The sequence below is a fragment of the Lepus europaeus genome, chromosome 18, assembly GCF_033115175.1.
Source record: "Lepus europaeus isolate LE1 chromosome 18, mLepTim1.pri, whole genome shotgun sequence".
Lineage (NCBI taxonomy): Eukaryota > Metazoa > Chordata > Mammalia > Lagomorpha > Leporidae > Lepus > Lepus europaeus.
Window position 1 is genome coordinate 16,715,373 of NC_084844.1, and position 18,509 is coordinate 16,733,881.

The 18,509-nt window shown below is 37.6% G+C and overlaps 1 protein-coding gene across 1 annotated transcript in view; it reads right to left on the reverse strand.

Annotated features, from left to right (window-relative positions):
• The window catches only part of EFCAB13 (EF-hand calcium binding domain 13), a 129,383-nt gene that overhangs the window by 68,749 nt on the left and 42,125 nt on the right, over positions 1 to 18,509 (reverse strand). Inside the window, exons 8-9 of the mRNA XM_062175043.1 lie at positions 6,507 to 6,650; positions 340 to 411 (exon numbers count right to left, since the gene is read on the reverse strand). Of these exons, the coding sequence (XP_062031027.1) occupies positions 340 to 411; positions 6,507 to 6,650 (216 nt within the window). The remainder of the gene's footprint in view (positions 1 to 339; positions 412 to 6,506; positions 6,651 to 18,509) is intronic.

Sequence of the window (18,509 nt, forward strand, 5' to 3'; positions counted from 1 at the left end):
GTAAAATGTCTATGTTCCACTTGATGTGGAAAATATTTTAGTGTTCTGTAAAAGGTTAAGTATGTACAATATCATTGTTGAACAATAACTAGAAAATACAGACATAGTAACATATAAATTTTAAAGGATTGAGGGAAAGATAAAAGGAATTCTGCAAGATAGTCATATAATAAATATAAATTAATTAACTAATATATTTAGAGTATTGCATTAAATTTTTATCTCCCTGATTTAGGGTTAAAGGGTGCAGAGAAAGCTTTTAAAACTGCAAATTAGGCTTTATTTTTAAAACAATTTCTTTAAAAGCAAAACTTGTTATAGCAAAAGAAGCTAACTTACAAACATCTTCATATTGCTGATGTAGGTCATTCAAAACAAATACAATATTTCCAATATCCACCATGTGGTTACCTAAAACAGAAAGTATCAGTTCAAATACTGTATTAACTTTGAACAAATTTATGGCTGCCATCCTATTCTAACGAAAAAAATATGGAAGGCCAGCATCTAGATTTATGAATAGTAAACGCTGAAACATAAGACTAAGACTACAGTTCTTCCCATCATTAAAGAGTTTTCAACCAAATAGTCACATTTTAAGCCCCCATACTAGATAATTAGGATGGTATTTTATTCATTATACAAACTTTTTTACGAATTTATCACAGGTAGTATTTATCTGAAGTATTTACTCTGTCTTCCTATCTAGATCATGAGCAACTCAAGAACAAAATGTCTTTCATATCTGTTTCTCCAATGCCTAGTGAAATATCCACTTCCTATATTTGAAAAAGATGTTTGAATGAACAAAATATACTAAAGAATGGAAAGAACAGCACAGCGTCAACACTGTGAATAGAAGATAACCATTTACTTGGTACTTCACATGTGCCCAGTACTCTCATAATTATAACTTCCTACCTTTCCTGCCCCTGACCATTTTTCTTCTCAATAATGCATAACTAAAGATGCTGTGACCTTGAATATCATTCCAATTGTGTGCAGAGGTAGAAAATCCTTTGCCCAGTAATTCTTGCCTCTAAACGTTTGACTTTAATAGTCATTCAAAGTGAAAAAGAATGGAAACTGACTTATCTATAATAATATTTATTGGATTTGTTCTTTTACTCAATTAATAAGAAAGCAGCTGTTCAATAATGTACATAAGTGAAGACCCTGAGAAAAAAATGGAAGATTTTAAAGTGACTTCTGAATCAAAGAAGAGTTCAATTATATAAAGTAGATTTGGGTTTGCTGGGTAAGTTGTACTTTTTCTGTATCTCTGAAAATTGGTAAGTCATGCCAGGTGCAGGCCTTTAAATTACTGCAAAGCATATATGTACTTGAAGCAATCAAAGAAGTGTTAGGATAAGTTGGATCTAAATTGCATTTTAATTAGGAATTGCTTCCTGCAATCTGGCTTCTTATTTTGCATTTACCCTCATCCTGCTCTTAATTATGGTTCAAACACCTTCCATAATACCTCCAGTGAAGTCCTGCACTTATTGTAGATTGAATACGTGTTCCAAGTTCTTGCGCCATAGCTTAAGTCTTAAGATAACTCAAGGGTTCAGCTCTCAAGCTCTTGAATTTGATCACTCAAATGTATTGTGTTAAGGTCAAAATGCTGCATCCCATATTGGAGTACCAGGGTTTGATACCCAGCTTCCTGCTTTAAGATAGATAGTGTTAATCTCAGTCTTTAGTGGAACTCCTAGAGGCAGCAAATGATAACTCAAGTTATGAGAGTTCTGGATTGAGTTGCTGGCTCTCCCCAGCTTGACTATTGTGGTCCCTAACTGGCTTATCAAGTATTTTGGAATGTGAACCAACAAATGGGACCAATCTCTTTCTCCTTCCCTCCCTCCCTCCCTATCTCATTTCTTCTCTCACATTTATCTAAAAAAGAAAGTATTCCATTGGATCATGCATACATTAACCCACTGGAGAAGGCCATATTGCTTTTATCTACTCTTCATTTAGAAAACACCCGTCTCTGGATAGAGGTCCAAAAACATCAATGAAAATGCAGTAATCAATCATTTCCAAGATTAACTTGCTGCTGCTCAACATTTATTTTTTATTTATATAAAATAATAGATACATATCACAAATCCCTTAAGCAAGTATTATCTATTTAAATAGTCCTGATAACATACTAGAACCTGAAAATAATATTTTGGCTCCCATCTGACTTAGAATAACCTTAAGATGATTCCTGGTTGAGAGTGAAATCAACAATATGCTTACAGCTATCAATTATTTCATGAGGGAAATTCAAAATCGCTTCCCACTCTTACACATGTAATTTTAGAGGAAATTTGTCCTTTATGAAGGGGGAAAAAATGATCCTTATCATCAAGGTCTTATGCAGGGTAACATGACGCAGAAAATGCTAAGTAATCATCAACATTACATTTCATCATTAGTAGATTTCAAATTCTTTTATCTCATCTTTGAAAATTTTTATTAATGTAAAGAAAACATATTTCATGTGTTTCATAGGTACAGTTCTAAGAAGATAACCACACTTCCTTCCCTCCTTCTTTCCCTCTCTCAATCCCCTTCCTACCTTCCTTTTTAATATTTTTTGTAAAAACATAATTTCAGTCCACTCTATGACAGGCTTAATGAACTACTTAATCATGATATTCAATAAATAAAAAGTAAAAATATCACAACTCCATAGGAGTTCAAACAAGGAGTAACAACAAAATCAAACCACAAGATGTCTATTTTGCTTCTATACTTTTTTGTATTCCATATTAACTACTATACATCAGAGAAAATACATATTTGTCTTTTGGGGCCGGCTTATTTCACTAAGTATAATGATTTCCATTTACTCTATTTTCTTGCAAAAGACAGGATTTCATTCTTTTTTGTGGCTGAGTAGTATTCAGTGGTGTACATATGCCACATTTCCTTTATCTAATCATGAGTTGACAGACATCTGGGTTGATTCCATATTTTAGCTATTGTGAATTAAGTTGCAAAAAGAATGGGGTATAAATAACTCTTCAACATGCTGATTTCATTACAATTGGATAAATCACTAGGAATGGGATGGCTGGGTCATACGGTAGATCTATTTTCAGATTTCTGAGGAATCTCCATACTGTCATCCATAGTGATTGTACTAGTTTACATTTCCACCAACAGTGGTTTAGGGTACCTTTTTTCCCCACTTTCTCATCAACATTTATTATTTTTTGATTTTGGGGTGATATTAGTTATATTATTCCTTACTTCAAAATTCTGCTACAGGAGCGGGCAGCCTAGTGGGTTGGTCTCCCTCTCCCTATTCCTCTCCCACTTAAATAAATCATACTTTTTAAAATTATGCTATATAAAAATTCATGTAATCTGCCCGAGTGATCCAACTCTTTTGGCATCCTTTTTAAAATATTTAAGTAAAATAATCTCAGATCCCAGATAATGTACTAACATAAGTCAAGACCCTGTCCAATATTTAAGGGCTAGTTCATACTCTTTGCTGACTTTTGTTTTATTTTCTATTCCCATGGATTCTTGCTCTCACATTATCACCTTCTAAGGTTGCTAGCCTCTCTCTAGCCAAGTAGACCCAACATAGAACCTATAGGTCTTTCTCTTTAAACTAACTCCACCCCCAAAAATAATAACAAAAGGCTATTGTATATAACCAACTTTTACTGATAATTTTCAATTAATTGGAATAAGAAACTTCTAAAATATCACAATAAGCAATGACATACAGTAGCTCTAAAATTCTAGACTACTCTGTAGCCAGCCTCTACTGTGCTTAGGTTCTATCAATCTTCTTCCTTTACTACTCAATCACTATTCCTGTGGGTTTCCACGTGGAGTATTTCAATTTACATTTCTGCTTTACACACATTTCTCAGTATGTTTTAACCCCCCAAATCAAATATACCTCTTATGGTGATTTTCCTTGTGAAAAGACAAAGAGATCTTCCTTATGAGGAAGTTTGCCTCAAATTGCAGCCTACTTATAAATGCCACAAAAAGGACATTCTGGGGACTAGCTCTGTAGTGCAGTGGGTTAAAGCCCTGGCCTGAAGCACCAGCATCCCATATGGGTGCTGGTTCTAGTTCTGGCTGCTCCTCTTCCAATCCAGCTCTCCACTATGATCTGGGATGGCAGTAGAAGATGGCCCAAGTCCTTGGGCCCCTGCACCCACATGGGAGACCCAGAGGAAGCTCCTTGCTCCTGGCTCAGATCGGCCCAGCTTCGTCCATTGAGGTCATCTGGGGAGTGAACCAGCGGATAGAAGACCTCTCTTTCTCTCTCTGTAACTCTGTCTTTCAAATAAATAAAATAAATATTTTTTTAAAAAAGGAACACTCTATTCTTCCTGATTAGAGGAGGTCAACAAATATTTGTTGAGCAGTTATATGCTATAAGCACTGTGCTATGTACTGAAGACACAAGCATAATATCTGCTCACCTGGTGCTTAGTCCTATTTGAGATACAAATGTTAAGCAAACAATAAGAAACACAAATTACAAATTACACTTAGTGCTATAAGAATGTAGAATATGAAAATACGAGCTAGCCATAGAGGACAGGGAAAACACTGAAGAATTGAAAAAGTTGGGTTTAGATCTAAAATATAAGTAGAAATCAACTAGGAAGAGAGGAAAGTTCAAGAAAAGGACATATGCAATGATTATTTGGCAGGAAAGGGCATGGTATATAGTTGAAACTTCAAGAGCTCCAAAAGCAAGGAAGAAAGTGGTCTGAGATAAAACTGAAAATCTGGGTAAAAAACTATGCAAAGCTTTGAATACCACATTAAAGGATTCTTTATCAAGAGCTATTATTAGATTTTATGCAAGGAAGTTAACATGATTGGATTTTTGGCTCAAAAAACGATCATTCTGGCTGTAGTGTAAAGAAAGTTAAGAATTATATGGGTAGAAATGATAGAATGAATTGCAGTAATCCCAAGGAAAGGTAAGTTAACTCAGACCAAGGTGGGGAAATAGAAACAGAAAGATTTAATAGATACCTAGAAGTTTAAAATAAAAGGACTTCAAACTGATGAGCAGGAAAGAGAAATTTGAATTGTCAAGGATGACTCAGGTTTCTGCTCCACCTTTCTTGAGCCTCTTCTAGGTGCCAAGCATTATGATAGATGCTTATATTAATTCCTACAATAATTATATGAAATTGTCAAATCTACCTCCTCAAATAAAGTAGGAGAACCAGAGACCCAGATCAGAATTTCATAATTCAAAAAGCAAGGTTCTGCAGCAGTTTCGTAAATTATTTCCGTTATTCCTGATGGGAAATGCCCTAAACACTACTTAATAAAATGGCTTTAGATTAGCCTTTTAAATCTCCATTCTACAGATCTCTTCATACTCTAGTGTATCCTTCCACTCATATCTACCATCCTACAGCCCAGTGTAAATAACTACATAATAGGATTCTATGTATCCTGTTTATCTCAAGGCAATGACTGATTCTATCTCCAAACCACTTCATAGCAACTACAAAGCCATTTCACAGCAACTACAAAGCCACCAATAGAAGGAGCCAAGCTTGTTGTGCAGCAGTTTAAGGTGCCACTTAGAAGCAGGCATCCCATATAGGAGTGCCAGTTTGAGTCTGACAGCTTTGCTTTATTCATTGTTGTATTACCTAGCATGGTTCCAGACACAGCAGATATTAAATGACTATCTGACTCATTAAATGAGTTAACCATTCATTGACCAGTCACTAATCAATCCACTGTTATAGGATATCTCCTAGTAAAATGTAAATATATTATACAAAATACCTGCTAAACACATCGATAATGTTTAAAGCAATCTACACCTGTGCTGAGGGTAACAGAACAGCATAGCAAGCTTTTTAAATTACAGCTATATAAGGGCCAGTGCTGTGGCTGGCCTGAAGCACCGGCATCCCATATGGGCAATGGTTCAAGACCTGGCTGCTCCACTTCCACTCAGGCTCTCTGTTATGGCCTAGGAAAGCAGTAGAAGATGGCCCAAGTGCTTGGGCCCCTGCACCCTCATGGGAGAACCAGAAGAAGCTCCTGGCTTTGGATCGGCCAATTGGGGAGTGAGCCATCAGATGGAAGACCTCTCTCTCTCTCTCTCCCCCCTCTGTCTGGGTAACTTTGACTTCCAAATAAACAAATAAATCTTTAAAGAAAATAAAAAATAAAAATAAAAGCTACATAATAAAACTTAGAATTCAAGAAACTTCAGTTTCCTAACTTGTGGAGCCAAGACCTTTTATGCAAGAAACTATTTCTACAGCTAAAATTTTAAAAAATAAATTTTACTCTTAGACCTTTACCAAATATACCAAAATATAACAATTTTTTAAATTTCTCACTTAGTTTTTGTAGATTATTTCTTCCTACAGATGCCAGTATGCAGTGTCATTTGCAAATAGTAAGAACCAAGAGGTAAAAGAGAAGGATGAATCCAAACTTGATATTCACATGATATATATCTATTTATTATAAAAAATAAAATCACTCACTGTCAATATAGGAACATTTCAGCACTTCCTGTAAAGTTTCATAGTTTATAGGGATATCCATGCTATCCAAAACATCAATCACTTCATCAGTGACAACTCGACCATGTTTTATCCTACTGAAAGTATTCAAGGCATCCTGGAATACTAAAAAAATAAAATAAAATAAATAATTATACCATGAAAACAGAAGCTTTACTTAGAAAATGAAATTTTGTATCAATAACATACCAGGGAAAAAAATCTTACATATACACAGGGTTTTCTAAACATGTACAATTGGACATTTGTCTGATTTTTGGCTATATTTCCAGAATAAATTCTAACTTTTGCTTTTATTACATTACTATCTGTCATTTATTAAATACTGATTACACATCAGGCTATATACTAAAAGGTATGGGTTATCCCAATCACCACAAAATGCCTATAAAATAGAAAATGAAGCTAAGGCTTAGAAAATCCTCTGTGATTACAAAGTAGAAAAGCTAAAATTCTAATCTAGCAAGCTCAACACATAATTCTTGTTCTTTATCATTATACTACACTTACCTCAAGTTAAAATCTTTAATTAAAATGATTTCTTACTTGTGCTATAATCTACAATATAGTAAAGCCGCTTACTACAAAATGTTGGAAAGCTATTAATTGCTTAAAAATGAAATTTAGAAAAATTTTAAAGGAAGTAAGAATAGTAGAGAGAGGAAATTTTTTTCTCAATTTTTTATGACACTACAAAACAGTTTGGCAATAGTTTAATGACTACTATAAGATTTCCTATTTCTCTATAGGAAGTTTATATCTATGGAAATTGTGTTTTCTTATTGAGATAAATTAAGGGAAGCAGTGGTCAGAGGGAAATTTAAACGTAGCAGTTGGACACAGTTTTCAATATGTTTAAGCTTTATGGAAGACTTTTTTTGTGGAAAATACCCATAATTAATTTGATTATTTTCTTCTAGCCATGTTGTTTCTAATTCATTTTTAAAAAGATTTGTTTTACTTATTTGAAAGGCAGAGTTTACAGACAGAGGTGGGGGGAGAGACAGAGAGAAGAGAGAAGAGAGAAGAGAAAGAGAGAGAGAGAGAGAATAATCTACTAATATCCTTAGTATCAAAAATGAATTAGAGGGGCTGGCATTGTGACATAGCAGATTAACCCACCTCCTGCAACGCAAGCATCCAATATGGCACCATTTCATGATCCAGCTGCTCCACTTCTAAACCAGCCCCCTGCTAACGTGCCTGGGAAAGTAGCAGAAGATGGCCCAAGTGTTTGGGTCCCTGCCACCCACATGGGACACCCAGAAGAAACCCCTGAGCTCCTGGCTTCAGACCAGCCTAGCTGTAGCCACTGCGGCCATTTGGGGAGAAAATCTGAGAGATGGAAGATTCTCTCTCTCTCTCTCTCTCTCTCTCTCTCTCTCTCTCTCCTCCCTGTCTCTCCCCCCACCTCTGTCTGTAAACTCTGCCGTTCAAATAAATAAAACAAATCTTTTTGAAAATGAAGAAAATATTCAAATTAATTATGGGTGTTTTCCACAAAAAAAGTCTTCCTTAAAACTTAAACAGATTAAAAACTGTGTCCAATTGCTACGTTTAAATTTCCCTCTGATCACTGATTTCCTTAATTTATCTCAATAAGAAAATACAATTTCTATCTATAGTCAATTCCAGAAAGCAATCACTTTATAGTCAGACTACATTTTCTTGGAATTCAGACTTTAATAACCATAATGACCCATAAGTCCGTAAATAATCATTAAGGAAAAACTGAATAGTATTTATTTACTCAACTAGTAGTTATTGATCAAGTGAGAAAAGATAACAGAGGAAGGACCTCAAAATATACTCTCCTCCATAACAGCGACAAGAACACTGACGAAAATTGTCAGAAACAAATTCTTTTCAAAGTTCTGGAAATAAGCCAAAGACTTGTAGCAATCCATGAGGTGTTTCTTTGAAGAAAAAAAAAGGCTGAATCTCAGTAAAAAACACAGTAAGATGTGTGGTATTTTAGACTGTCTTAGTCCCATCTCCCTATGTTCAGGTTCTCCAGAGTCTTGAAAAGCAATTGCTTGTAATCATGATGATGGTGATGATGGTGATGAGTGTGTGTGTGTGTGTGTGTACTACTGAGATAAGAAAGGTCTTTTAAGGTGCAATTCAAAACTCAGAAGACAAAAAAATAATAATTTTGTAATGAAAGTAACACTTTTATTCCAAAAAAAGATACTATTCTAAAATTAAAAGAATAATAGCAGATTGAGAGAAAACATTTGTAACATATATTATAAAGGATTATTAGCCAAAACATTAAAATTTTACATATCAATTAGAGATGAACCTAATTTTTAAAATGGATAATTAAGGGGCGGTGCTGTGGTGCAGCAGGTTAAAGCCCCGGTCTGTGGTGCCAGCCTCCCATATGGGCACCAGTTCGAGTCTTGGCTGCTGCACTTCTGATCCAGCTCTCTGCTATGGCCCAGGAAAGCAGTGGAAGATGGCCCAAGTGCTTGGACCCCTTCACCTGTGAGGAAGACCTGGAAGAAGCTCTAGGCTTCTGGCTTCGAATTGGCCCAGCTCTGGCCATTGTGGCCATTTGTGGAGTGAACCAGTAGATGTAAGATCGATCGATCAATCTCTCTCTCTCGTTCTGCCTCTCTGTAACTCCGCCTTTCAAATAAATAAATAAATCTTTTAAAATTTTTTTAAAAATAAAATGGATAATAAATGAGAAATCAGTGAAAGAAAAATATACAAATGATCAATAAATTATATTAAAAGATTCTCAGTCTCATAATTGAGAAATATAAATAATAAGGTATACCATTTCTTGTAAAACATGATAGTGAGGCCAGTGCTGTGGCTCAATAGGCTAATCCTCCACCTTGCAGCGCCAGCACATCGGGTTCTAGTCCCAGTCGGGGCGCCAGATTCTGTCCCGGTTGCCCCTCTTCCAGGCCAGCTCTCTGCTGTGGCCCAGGAGTGCAGTAGAGGATGGCCCAAGTGCTTGGGCCCTGCACCCCATGGGAGACCAGGAGAAGCACCTGGCTCCTGCCATCGGATCAGCGTGGTGCACCGGCCGCAGCGCACCGGCCGTGGCGGCCATTGGAGGGTGAACCAACGGCAAAGGAAGACCTTTCTCTCTGTCTCTCTCTCTCTCTGTCCACTCTGCCTGTCAAAAAAAAAACAAAACCATGATAGTGAAATGCCCTTTTCTCTTAAATCAAGATATTTATATACTTCCCTTTATTTTCTGAGGCAATTTCTTAATCTTTAACTGTATGCTTAGGCTTTTTACTAGCTTCTGTAAGATCTAGAGCTTCTGATACTCTTCTGCCTAATAACTGATAACTCAATTTCCTTGAACAAAACACACATACACACACATACACACACATACATATGTGTAAAAGAATATATAAATTCATTATATTTAATATAAAAATAATTGCATATTAAAAGGATTCTGAGGTCAATATTAAACTATTACAATCTATGCTGGGATAAAGAGTCATAGCTTTATACACCTACATATTGCTTAGATAGTTTATGAAAATAACATGGTCAATAATTATATGTGTTGTTTTAAAAGGAAAATGAAAATTCTTAGTTCTTGGTTAGCCTCAAAACACTTTGGCCATAAACATAAAATAGGCTTAATACAGAAATCAGAACTTGAAAAATGAAAGAACATATGGAAGTAAACAAGCTATTCTAACCTGTGGTTCAACAAGTAGGTAGTATTTAGGAATACAAGCTCACATAAAAATCTATATGTCAGAAAAGAAATGTAAACAGAAACCAAGTAGATAAAAGGAAATCAGGAAAAACCTAATTTCATGGAAGTAAATTAAAATGCCAAGTAGAAAAAACAAGCCAAGTATCATATCTATATTGATTACTGATGTATGATAATGATTTAATAACATTTATTATATGAATGAATAAGCAAACATTAATTTTTCTTGCCTTTTGCTGGCTTATCCAGGAAAATTAAGGCTATTGTATTCATGTATCCTTGATTCTAAGAAAATGAGTATTCTCTAGATAACTATAAAAATACATAATACCAAAGAAAAGCCCAGGAATTTGATCTTATTAATGGAGAAATGAGAAACTACTAAAATCAGGTCATAAACAATGGAGATCTCAAATATTTGGAAGTATTATTTCTATCATTTTTAAAAAGAATTAATTAATTTATTTATTTGATAGAGTTACAGAAGGAGGGAGAGCCAAGGAGATCTTCTATCCACTGATTCACTCCCAAAATGGCTGCCAACAACGAGGGCTGGGCTAGGCTGACAGCTAGGACCTTCATCTGGGTCTCCCACATAGGTGCAGGGGCCCAGGCACTTTCTTCTGGTGCTTTCCCAGGCACATTAGCAGGGAGCAGGATCAGAAGTAAGGCAGCTAGGACTTGAACCAGTGCCCATATGGGATGCCAACATCACAGGAAGCAGCTTAATCCACTATGCCACAAATACTGCCCCTGTTTCTATCATTAACATGAATACTGCTTCAAGTCACTTTATTCATAATTTAAATATAATGTAAACTAAAGCTAATTAGAAGACTCATAAATATCTGTAATTTTTAGAGAGAAATATAAGTAGATTCCTGACATAGTAAAGAAACCACTATCAAGGGGAAAAAAAAGATGTGTGATTTCAACAGGAAACACCATACACAGGCACAAAGGCATCAGAGAATAAAATTGCCATGTCCAGAATTTTTTTTTCAATTAACTGGAGTAAAGGATTCTTGCCTGTGAAATATTCTGTGGAAGAAGAGAGGAGGATCAACAAGAAAAATTATGAAGGAGTGAGGAAGCTAAGCATAGGAGTTTGGACTAGATTTATCTGATAATAGGAAGAACATCTACATTTTTGAGCAATAGAATGGCATAACAAAAATAGTATTTTAAGATAATTAACAGTTATAGGCAGGAAAAACTGGATATTGAAGATTTCTTTTTTTAAATTTATTTTATTTGAAAGGTAGAGTTACAGAGAGGAAGAGACAGACAGAGAGAGGGGGAGAAAACTTCTATCCACTGTTTTATTCCCCAAATGGCTGCAACAACCAGGGTTAGGCCAGACTGAAACCAGGAGCCAGGAGCTTCTTCCAGGTCTCCCACATGGGTGCAGGGGCCCAAGCATTTGGGTCATCTTCTACTGCTTTCCCAAGTCATTAGCAGGGAGCTGGACTGGAAGCAGAGCAAGGGGACTTGAACCAAAACCCATATGGCATTGCAGGTGGTGACTTAACACATTAGGCTACAACATCAGCTCCCCAGACTGCTTGATGGTTTTTATGGGTGGAAAAAAAGGAAACTCATGTCTAATTTTTTTCAATCTAGACTCCTAGAAGAAAAAAAAAAAAGAAATGAGATTCTTTTAAAAAAAAAAAAGATTTATTTATTTATTTGAAAGGCAGAGTTACAGAAAAGCAGAGGCAGAGGCAGAGAGAGAGAGAGAGAGGTCTTCCATCTGCGAGAGGTCTTCCATCTGCCAGTTCACTGCCCAAATGGCTGCAACAGCAGAGGCTGGGCCAGGCTGAAGCCAGGAGCCAGGAGTCTCATCCTGGTTTCCCACATGGATGGCAGGGGCCCAAGCATTTGGGCTATCTTCTGCTGCTTTCCCAGGTGCATTAGCAGTGAGCTGGATTGGAAGTGAAGCCACCAGGCCTTGAACAAGCGCCCATTTGGGATGCTGGCACTTCAAACAGTGGCCTTACCTGCTACATCACAGCGCTGGCCTCAGAAATTGAGATTCTAAAAGACATAAATTCATATACCCACTCTACTACAATCATTTACTATTAAGATCACACTCTTTATACTTTTAAAGAATAGTACTTTTACCTGGATCCTGAGAGACCAAATAAGAAACTTCATTCAGAGTCTTCAGGAAATTTGAAAAATCCAATATTCCATTAACTATAGAAATGGTTCAGAAACAGAAGTAAAAAACCTATCATCAAATATGATCAGCAAACTCACTAAGAACATAAGATAAAAATACAAACTAAAAATATAAATAGAAATAACTGATATTAGAATATCATTGTCTATATAACAGTCAATAAAAATATCACATATAGAATATATATATATATATATACCAGAAAAATATTTACAAATTATAATCATGTAGTAAATAGTATTCTAACAATATAAGAATGCTATGGACTAGAACTGAAAATACTTCAGTGTCCTTTAAGCAAGACTTAATTTTTATATTTGTAATTAGGTACAAAAATACATGTAATATGCCAATTTTTCCTGCAAAGTGATTCAGAAAAATGCATTTTACTTTAAAGGTATATGACTAACTTCAGTGTGTTTCAGAAAAATCCCCTCTCTATACCAGTAGATCCAACTGAGTTTTGTGTTCTTTCTTTGAAAAGCAGAGACTAACAGATATGTTCTTTCTTCTGTTGCTTCATTCCCCAATGTGCCCACAACAGCCCAGCAGGGGCAGCCAAAGACACCAAGCAGGAATTTAAACTGGGTCATAGGCACCCAACCACTTGAGCCATTATCTGCTACCTCCCAGGATATGCATCAGCAGGAAGCTGGAACCAGCCGCAGAGCCAGGATCAGAACTCAGATATTCCTGGAGACAGTGTCTTGGTTCAGCAGGGTAATCCCATGTGAACACTGGTTGGAGTTCTGGTTGCTGTACTTCTGATCCAATTCCTTGCTAATGTACCTGGAAAGGCAGTGGAAAATGGCCCAAGTGCTTGGATCCCTGTCACATGGAAGACCCAAATGGAGTTTCAGGCTTCTGGCTTTAGCCTGGTCTACCAAGTGAACCAGCAGATAAAAATATCTCTCTCTCCCCCTCTAACTCTGCCTTTCAAGTAAATAAATAAATATTTAATAAAATACTCAGATATTCTGATATAATATGAGATGTATGTGTCCCAAATGGCATCTTAACTGCTACACCAAAAGCCCACCCCTCCAAGTTGAGACCTAATTAAAGACTGGCCTCACACCACTTCTCTCACACTCTCACTCCACCACACACACACACACACACACACAGAGCCATTAAAAATGCACAAAATGGGGACCTGCGCTGTGAAACAGTGGGTTAGGCCACTGCCTGAAATGCCAGCATCCCATATGAGCACTGGTTCAAGTACAGGATTCTCCACATCCAATCTGGCTCCCTGCTAATGCACCTGGGAAGGAGGTCAAAGATGGCCCAAGTGCTCAAGCTTCTGCACCCCACATGGGAGACTAGATGAAGCTCCTGGCTCCTAGCTGCAGCCTAGCCCAGCCTCTGCTGTTGTGACCATATGGGGATTAAACCAACAGACAAAAAAATCTCTGTCTCTCCCTTTTTCTCTGTCACTCTGCCTTTCAACTAAATAAATCTTTTTTAAAACATATGCACAAAATGTTATACAATATTAATCTTTACCAGAAAAATATTTTGATTCACGTAAAAATATGCTATTTCTTTTTTTAAAAGATAAGATGTTATTTATTTATTTGAGAGGTAGAATTACAGATAGTGAGAGGGAGAGACAGACAGAAAGGTCTTCCATCCATTGGTTCACTTCCAAAATGGCTGCCACGACTGGAGTTGAGCCAATCTGAAGCCAAGAGCAGGAGCTTCTTCCAGATCTCCCACATGAGTGCAGAGACCCTAGCACTTGGGCCATCTTCTACTGCTTTCTCAGGCCACAGCAGAGAGATGGATCAGAAGAGGAACAGCCGGGACTAGAACCAGTGCCCATATGGGATGCTGGCACTATAGGCAGAGGATTAACCTACTGCAGCACAGCATCAGCCTCCATAAAAAAAAAAATACTATCTTAAAAGAAGACACTAATTTGTACAAAAGTGTTCAAATAATGATTTCATAAGAAATTTTGTGGAGCCAGAGCTGGGATGCAGCGGGTTAAGTCACCACCTGCTGCACCAGCATTCCATATGGGCACTGGTCTGAGTCCCGGCTGCTTCACTTCTGATCAAGCTCCCTGCTAATGTACCTGGGAAAGCAGCAGAGGATGGTCCAAGTGCACTCACATGGGAGATCAGGATGAAGCTCCTGGCTCCTGGCTTTGGCCTAGCCCAGCCCTGGCTGTTGTAACCATTTAGGGAGTAAAAACTCTCTTTCCCTACCTCTCCCTCCCTCTCTATAACTCTGCCTTTCAAATAAATGAATAAATCTTTTTTAAAAATTCTTTGTTATTTCATTAAATGAAAAGTAGAAATTATGAGTGGTTTTTAGCATGGTAATATGCAGAAAATCTCTGATAGCAACAATAGCTGAAAATCCTGACTCATGAATCACACCAAAGAACAAAATCAGGGCTCTTAAATCTCATTTTCTAGGCAAACACCAAGTAAAGGAAAAGAAAATATCAATTCTTCAAGATTATTCAAGTTAAACTTTCATTTTCTTCTGTCATTAATAAGTCCAACTATGACAGCTTATAACAATGAATTATCTACATCAGGAAGAAAACAATTATAAATTCACATTTCAATTTAATGTCATCTGAGCCTAAGTAACCTATAAAAAGAACATTTTGTCCCCTCCCCTCACAAAAAAAAAAAAATTGGTGCTTGCATTTAATTGCAGGCTTCTGTCTACAGAGCATTGACAAGGCTTGGTTACTTTCATTTTGCCATAGCACAAAAGTACCTTCTCTAACACTGGAAAGTTTGTCAAATCATCTGTCTCCAAACTGCAGTTTAACAACTTGAAAAAGGCCCTCCTTTCCTTCAAAAACCAGTGCAACACCTGCAGGCTCACTACCCAAATGCCTGCAACAGGCAGGGCTGGGCCAGGCCACAACCAGGAGTCCAGAACATCATTTGGGTATCCTACATGGATGGCAGGGGCCCATGCCTCTGAGCCATCACCATCTGCCTCTCAGGATGCACCAGCAGGAAAATGGATCCAAAGCAGAGGTGGTGTCAGTTGTAATAGCTCCTTTTATTTTAACTAGCACATAAAAACTTTCCTATTTATGGGGTGTCATGTGATGTTTCTATACATGTATACACTGTATAATGCCCCATCAGGATAAATATATCTATCTCCTTAAACATTTAACATTTCTTTATGGTTGTCTCTTTTTTTTCATCTTGGATTTTATTAGAGTTTTCTCTTGCTTTTTCTACTTAAATGTTTGCTGATTTTGTTTATATTTTTGAAAAACCACTAATTTTGTCACTATTTTGTACATTTTTAACCTTTATTTTTGCTCTGATCTTTATTATTTTTCTCTAAAAGTTCTTTAGAAAAGTAGTCCTTCTCCCTATGGGACACCTAATTCAATCACCAGCATGTGGTCAGGAACTACTTGATTCTGTCTGGCACTAGTCCTCACCATGGAGGGACTGGTCCTAGGCTCTATGCAACAACTTGAAGGCTTAACATCCTCTTGATCCCCCCGGTGAACAATCATGCAGTTTGTGTAGTGTGGCCTGGGGTTGATGGGAAGGATGGGGTGGGCATTCATGGCTGCTAATGCTACAACTCTGGGTCACATCCTCAGCTCATAGACTGCTGAGATCAGCACAGACCAAGGGGCAGAATCAAGGTCAAAATCAGGTGAAGCTGGTCAGAATACAAGTCTGTCCAAATAGGTTCACACATCCCTGTCTGGCACCAAGTTGAGTCCAGAGAGAGTAGGCGTTATTAAGTCTTGAGTTTTATTAGCCCAGCACTGAATTCCAGGACAAAGTCCTGTGCTTACTTCCATGTCCTACTGCACAGAAGATCACAGAAGATGGAGTTCTTTTCAGATTGTGCTGCCTGGGGTTGAGGGAGGGGTTATAGAGGCAGTCCCTTGGTTACTAGGCTAACATAGGTCAAGGGCTCTTTCTGTATTTGGGCACTGACCTAGGGACAAGAGAACATGAGACTCAGCCTGGTACTGGGTTCCAATTCTAAAACTTAGACTCAATTTATTCTCCCTCCCACAAGAAGGAGGCATATTGTGTTGCTAAGAGTTGGGGGAGGGGTGATATGGGCACTTCTTTCCTTCATGCCTTCTTTAATGTAAATTTTATGATAATTATTATTACTATTATGCTAAAATTAGCTACTTTGGTCTCTCATCTGGTTTCCTTAGCTTTTGTGAAGGTATTTTTGCACATGGATCCTTGTTCAAATTGGTGTTTCTATGAGGAAATAATCACTAGAGGATGTTATTCAGCTACCAACTTGCTCTACCCTGAATATCTTTCTATATAATCAATGGACATATATGTTGTCTTTTATGTGAAACATCTGTCCATGTGTTTTGACCACTCTCATATTTGATTGCTTTTTAGTATTTATATATTTATTTGAAAGGCACAGTGACAGACAGAGAGGGAGAGACAGAAAGATATCTTCCATGTGCTGGCTCATTCCCCAAATGGTAGTAGTGGCTGAGGCAAGGCCAGGCCAAAGCCAGGAGCCAGGAACTCCATCAGACTCTGATGTGGGTGGCAGAGACAAAGTACTTGGGCAATCATCTGTTGCCTTCCCAGGTGCATTAGCAGTGAGCTGGATCAAAAGCAGATCAACCAGGGCTCAAACCGACACTCTGCTATGGGATGTAAGCATTGCAAGTAGTAGCTTAACCCTCTGCATCACACCAGCCCCAATGTTCTCTAATAATTTGATGTATCCCTTCTGATTAATAAAAAGAGAAGATTTACCATGCCAAACCTGGGTGTGTCATCTTAGGCATGCCCTTAACACTGGAGAACTAAACAGAGCTCTCTGGCCACACCCACTACAAGCCTCTAGAAATTCACTGAAAGCACAGTCAACTTACCTACAGAGTCATAGTACAACAATAAAAGCCTCCATGGGGGGGTGGAGGGGGCATCAACGGGTATCTCTACAAATGCCAAACAACAAACACAACATCCAAGAAACAAGAATAAGGAAGACAACATGACACTCCCAAAAGAACACAACACATCAATACAAGATTATGAAGACGATGAGACAGAAGAAATGCACGAAATGGAACTCAAAAAATTGATCATAAGATTGCATAGAAGTAATCAAAAGCAAACACACAAACTAATGAAATCCATGCAGGACATGAAAGAAAATCTCTCCTGTAAAATTGAAATCTTAAGGAGTAATCAAAATGAAATGAAGAATTCAATAGAACAAATCAAAAATGAAGTGGAGAGTATTAAAAACAGAATTAGTGTGGCAGAAGAGAGAATATCAGACTTAAAAGACAAAGTACAGGAAAATACACAGTCAAACCAAAGACAAGAAGAGGAAATAGGAAATCTACAAAACAATGTTTGGAATCTACAGAATACTATTAAAAAAAAAAAAAAAAACAGGCCAGCACCGTGGCCTCAATAGGCTAATCCTCCACCTTGCAGCACCGGCACACTGGGTTCTAGTCCCGGTCGGGGCACCGGATTCTATCCTGGTTGCCCCTCTTCCAGTCCAGCTCTCTGCTGTGGCCAGGGAGTGCAGTGGAGGATGGCCCAAGTGCTTGGGCCCTGCACCCCATGGGAGACCAGGAGAAGCACCTGGCTGCTGGCTTCAGATCAGCGTGGTGCACCAGCCGCAGCACACCAGCCGCAGCGGCCATTGGGGGGTGAACCAATGGTAAAAAAGACCTTTCTCTCTGTCTCTCTCTATCTCACTGTCTACTCTGCCTGTCAAAAAAATAAAAATAATATTTTTAGAAATCCTCAATAAAATATTAGCCAATAGAATGCAACAACACATCAGAAAAATCTTCCACCCAGACCCAGTGCGATTTATCCCTGGTATGCAGGGATGGTTCAAAGTTCACAAATCAATCAATGTGATATACCACATTCCCAAACTGCAGAAGAAAAACCATATGATAATCAATAGATACAGTTATAGAATTTGATAAAATATAATATACTGGGGCCAGTGCAGTGGCGCACTAGATTGATTTTCCTCCTGCGGCACCAGCATCACATATGGGTGCCGGGTCCTAGTCCCGGTTGCTCTTCTTCCGGTACAGCTC